Source organism: Micropterus salmoides, unplaced genomic scaffold (assembly GCF_014851395.1).
Source record: "Micropterus salmoides isolate LMB-PRFRI ecotype aquatic unplaced genomic scaffold, ASM1485139v1 Ms_hic_scaffold_10, whole genome shotgun sequence".
Taxonomy (NCBI): domain Eukaryota; kingdom Metazoa; phylum Chordata; class Actinopteri; order Centrarchiformes; family Centrarchidae; genus Micropterus; species Micropterus salmoides.
The window spans coordinates 8,074,616-8,080,025 of record NW_024040041.1 but is presented as its reverse complement, the minus strand read 5'-3'; the positions used below and the strand labels follow the sequence as shown (position 1 = coordinate 8,080,025).

The 5,410-nt window shown below is 41.9% G+C and overlaps 1 protein-coding gene across 1 annotated transcript; it reads right to left on the bottom strand.

The window, feature by feature from the left end:
• Positions 1-245: 245 nt before the first annotated feature.
• Positions 246-4,783, bottom strand: LOC119883343 (mitochondrial glycine transporter A-like). Its single transcript, XM_038693948.1, has 8 exons — positions 4,394-4,783; positions 3,557-3,659; positions 2,757-2,881; positions 2,472-2,556; positions 2,175-2,354; positions 1,652-1,820; positions 1,311-1,471; positions 246-1,116 (listed from the first exon to the last, which is right to left on the bottom strand). The coding sequence occupies exons 2-8, from the start codon at positions 3,569-3,571 to the stop codon at positions 994-996; spliced, it is 858 nt and encodes a 285-aa protein (XP_038549876.1). The 5' UTR covers positions 3,572-3,659; positions 4,394-4,783; the 3' UTR covers positions 246-993.
• Positions 4,784-5,410: the final 627 nt, after the last annotated feature.

Genomic DNA, 5,410 nt, shown 5'->3' with positions numbered 1-5,410 from the left:
CAAAAATATCAATATTGTGTCTCTGGCTGCCTATTTCTGCTTCTGCACGCAAGGAGGACGCATGTGAAACGCAGTGTTGAAATAAGCTTGTTAAGTCTGCCGGGGGCCAAGAATTCATATTCATATTTGCACTACAATATTACTGAGGTTAGCCAGGATTCAGGCACCAATGTGAGGCTGTCACTTCCCGTTGAATCAATTGACAGTAAAAATATGGGTACACAAAAATTAATCTTTCACATGAGTATATTGTACAGTGCTTTATTTTCTTAAACATCCTTAAGAAGGTAGCATATTTAAGTTACAATGGTAAACAACAAATATTTAAAAAAATGTTACATTTTAAAGGCAGATGAATATACCAAGTAAAAATTGCATGCATATATTATTTCGTTTTACAAATAATATAGCAATATATTATATATGCCTCTACAGCTTTCAAAGCGTGTCTTGACAGAACTGATGGGGTTAAAGTGCATTACAGAAGTCCGAGCTGTATCTGGGACACTGTCTTGAGTAATTAAGGATTGCACCACTGCAGGAGAGGCAGGAATTCCCACTGAGGCATTTTGAAAACGTAGAAAATCTCAATGATTGACGGGTTCCAAATACTCATTAAGGATCAGATTTTTTTAACAACTTGTAGTGCAATACAGAACATCACAGCATACCTATATGAAATATTTTCTTCAGAGTTACTAAACACAGGCCAAAAATCTGGTTCCTGAACTTCAGCCATAACCCAGGAAAGCACATTCTCCACACCACTCTTGTAATATGTGTTAGTCATTTAGACAACATGTGGATGCTTTCTTTGCTCTCCAGTCTTCATCTCTTGTTGCAGTGACATATGTAAAGCCACTGAAAGCCTTTGACACTTATGAGCAAAACAAGATTAGGTGAATCTCTACTGTAGCCTTTCCTTTCATGCTCGTTACCGTCTTCACACTGTGACTTGACTTTTATCTCTTGCAAGTTTTTCATCAACCCCCTTCAAGACTTTAATCCGAAACGGGCCATCATCTGCTCGTACACCGTCCATGCCATGGCGGCCATCATGGTCCTCCTCAGTGCCCGTGGAACTGCCCCTCTTAAGAACCCCTGGAGTCCATGTTCCTGAGCGAGAGAGGACAAGGTGGAAGAATAAAGACAGGCGCCACATTTAATCATTAATAGTATTGCACAGTTGGTCTGTTCAACTGGATTTCCCCAAATGCAACTGATGCTGGTCATGAAATCCTGAAGAGCAAGATAATAAAGAATAACACATATTTTGACCCGACTATGTAAAAGAGGAGTGAGCTAGTTACCGTATAGATGTATCTGACAGCCTCCGCTGTCCTCAGCTGTGGATTGACTTGGACGTGTGTTTTAACCACATCAGCAGGCTGCGTGATCAGGGAGGCCAATACACCCGCCAGGATCCCACAGCTAAAGTTAGCCAGGGGGGCGGAAGCAGACGTGCTGATTTCTTGAGGGAAGATGGACATTAGGTATTTAATTGTAATAGATATTAAAAACAATTACTATTTAGTTTCAGGCTTTTAAATGTAAAGAAAAAATACAGCTTAAAACGAGACCAACAGCTACTGTTTTTTTGTGTCAATTATAACATGCTGCTGGTTATTCCTGAAGGGCCTCTTGTGTGTACCTTTTGGCAACGAGGCCTTGGTCTGGCTGTAGAACATGACGTAGATACCAGAGAAAGGAACATCTCTGAGGAGGGTGGCCATCAGGCCAGAGAACAGAGCTGCAGGACCTTCAGCCTGACACACACTGCGCAGAGCCCCGATCACACTCCCATAGCTGTACCTGCCGCACTGAATCACAAAACACACATTTAGTTTAGTTTAATACGCACATAACACATTTGTTCAAATACAGACAACACACAAAACTAAAAACATTTTGTGCATTGTAGCATCTTCTTTAAATACAGACTGCTGTTTGCATTGGCGAAAGTATCTGTATAATATTGATAATTCAATAACCATCTCAAACTCCCAATCAAATGTTTCAATTGAATGAAAAAAATACTGTAAGACATGCTGGTGACAAAAAGGTTGAGAACCACTAGTTGAAGTTGTGGTATTGCAGCATTCAGGGAAAATCTATTTCTCATGAACTGTGATAACAACACACACATACGCACGCACAGGTCTGCCTGTGCTTACTTCAAAGCGTGTCTTGATGACAGTGACCGGCAGCATGAAGACCCCTGCCACAGTCCGGGCCCCGCCTCCCAGCAACACGGCCTCCATGGCCCCCGGCCTGCGGTCCTGGAAGAAGTGTTGCTTTAAAGAGTAGTAGGTGCTGAAGTAGATCCCCACTCCTGGGATGGTCCGGACAAAGGACTAGAGGAGCAGATGGACGAGAGAGCAGAATGAGAAAAGGGGAACTCTGAAGCTGGTGAATTTGTTCACTTTTTTGGATACACAAAGAAGGGAGAGACAGAATTAAGAGGTTCTAACCGGTGAAATTCCTTTCCACAGTCCAAGAAGCCTCTCCGTCCGCACCACGCTCTGGAGCACAGCCACCATCCCCACTCTGCCCGAACTGAAAAGGTCGTCGATGGTAAATAATCAATACTGCGTTCATGTGTGATGCAAGATTTAGCTGAGGCAAACCTTTCTTTTGTGTTCATCCAGTCAATATTGCAGTCAGGGGTCACAAGGCAGCTAGTGATACTGATAACTCTGTGTGTGTGTGTGTGTGTGTGTGTGTGTGTGTGTGTGTGTGTGTGTGTACAGACTCACCCAGGCTGCTTGCCACTCTGCAAAGTCTGCAGACGGGTCTTGACCAGGTCGAGAGGTTGGAAAAGCAGTGTGGAGCAGGTCCCACTGAGGGAGCCGCACATGAAGGCTTTGATAGCTGGGTGAGCCTGAGGGGAGGAGGGGGTGAGAAGTGAAAGAGAGGGAGGATTTAATGAAAGCTTGACAGGAGGTAGCTAATAATCACTTGATTTACAGCATTAGCACTGTGTGCTAAAATTGTGCTACAATTACATGCTGTAGTAGTGATACCATCAGTGAGTCAAGTATCTGTTTTCCAAATAAATGTTTGTGTCCTAAAATTACAAAAATTACTAAAGTATTGGTTCTTTGAGGGTGTTACACCACTGTTGTTTTTTTGGTCTGCTGGTTCCTATAAATTATGTCAGGCCAAAAATGACCCATGTAGCTGTGATGCAAGCATATTTTTACAATCAGAATATTATATAAAAATATTTACAACACAGGTTAAAATAACCTTTTAAATCTAGATTACATTGTGCTTGACACTGAAATTTTAACTCCATGTTGCTTTGTTATTCACACTCAGTCCCCCCTCCCAAATCACTTAATCTGCAGCTCTACAACCACATCTGGACTCCCGGCGGTCAGAAAAAGGAGGCTAAAGTTAGTCATCAGTATGTCAGAACAGTTTTATCGGACAGACAGTGTGCCCTGATCTCGAGAAAAGGCTCAACAACAAGGATGACCCTTATGTTTAAACCTCATCACTTAAATATCAGGTTCACAAAAGTGTACATAATTGTTCCGGCTGAAAAACTCACCAGTGAGAGCTCCATAGCTCTTCAGCACGATGTCTACTTTTTTTTGCCCAACCCAAAAACTCTTCTGTTTTTCCTCCTTTGTCAGTCTTTCACTCCTGTAGTGCTGAAATGAAAAAAAAAGAGGCACAATGAGAAGTGGCCTCTCAGTGATGGGGTTTCTCGCTGATGATGGAGCATGTGCACAGTCCTGCTGTCTGGGTCAGGCTGCAATGATTACACACACACACACACACACACACACACAGCAGGCTAAATATTACTTGTCACCTGACGGACACTGTGTCCCCTATTTGTGACCACCCAACACACAGCTATTCATTAACTAACCAAAGATCACTGTGCTGCATATTAGGATGTCCTGGTGCCTGTTTTGAGTGAATTTGAACACACAATGAACTAATGTAGTGTGTGTGTGTGTGTGTGTGTGTGTGTGTGTGTGTGTAGAAAGCATGAGCACTGGAGTTATCTGGCTAAGGATGGATTCAGCACAGGGTGGGGGGGTTCTCTTGTCTGAACAATGTCTTGGTTTGTTGTCTCCAGACAGATGTTTGTGGGGTTTAATCCCACACCTGCACTTTTGGTTTATACTTCAGTAAGACTCCATGAAGAATAGAAGATAAAAGGAAATGAAAGGTGTGAAGTGGCTGGCAGACATTGCCTAACAACACCAATATCATTTAATACATTCACAGGCTACAGACAGACAGAAATCAGTCAAAGACCAGGTGTGCGGTCTTGTCATCACAATATGATTATTCTTGTTCTGCTGTTGAAATGTTACACAGCATGATATATTATTATTATTTATATTATTAGTAAGTTATATAACGTCCTTACCCTCTCTAACCTGCCTCCTCAAATCTTATGGGGAGACTGACATCACGAGTCTGAAGCCGTTGGTCAGCTACTAGGATAACTGAGTAATTGTCAAAAGGGTCCAATAAACCAAAAGGACACGGTGAGGGTTGTTATTAAAAGGTGCAGTCTTCTTCTTGTGGCAGGGCAGCGGCTCCGCACCTTACTGTTCTGTCGCAGTCAAGTTTCCTCTCCGTCGAGGGTCCGAGAAACAGCAGCAGCCACGTTAATGAACGCGAGTTCTTCTGAGCGACACACCAGGACCTCGGCCGTCACAGGAGCTTTATGCTGCAACGTGAAGGATGGTCCAGTGGGCGTCTCACTGAAAAGTTAACCGGCCGGGTCCTGTTTGACGACGCGGCGTGACGCCACAGCCCCGGAGCTGCTGGCTCCTGATAGGTCAACCAGCTGACCGGGACGTGATTATGAAACTTGGTTACTCTTTCTCAAAAACTCAATTTAGGCAGAACAAATGTGTGTTTAGTCGATTACAAAACTTCACCCACAAAGTGAGGATGAGACTGATAGATAACTGTAAATATCCCAAATAGCTTGATATTCAGAAGTGAAGAAACTATTTCAATTCTGTACCCGAGGTAATGTAAACACTACCACCAAAATGACTGTATTATAAGTAAAAGACAACATTTTACTTAAGTAAAATAATCGTTATAAGCGAAATGTAAATGTACTAAAATTAAAAAAGTTTTTTAAAAAACTCATAAAGCAGCACTTAGAGCTATAACTATCATACTATTGTATTAGCATTATATACACACTACATGTGTGTGGTTTTCAAGTGAAAAATAAATATTTATATTTAATATTGAAATAGCAGCTAGGTGTCAATTAGGCTAAATGTAGGTGTAAAAAGTAGCCTACGACTTTCTCCCGAGATCCAGGGTAGTAGAACTATTAAATAATTATTAAAGTAAGCAGAAAATACTTACCATATTTAAAGCTGTTCTAGTAACAGAACAAATATTTTATAAACAATAA

Coding starts and splice junctions, on each gene's coding strand:
- LOC119883343 (XM_038693948.1), bottom strand. Junction 2,557..2,756: donor CAGAGTGGCAAGCAGCCTGG/GTGAGTCTGTAC, acceptor CGACCTTTTCAG/TTCGGGCAGAGTGGGGATGG. Junction 1,472..1,651: donor CAAGGCCTCGTTGCCAAAAG/GTACACACAAGA, acceptor TCTTCCCTCAAG/AAATCAGCACGTCTGCTTCC.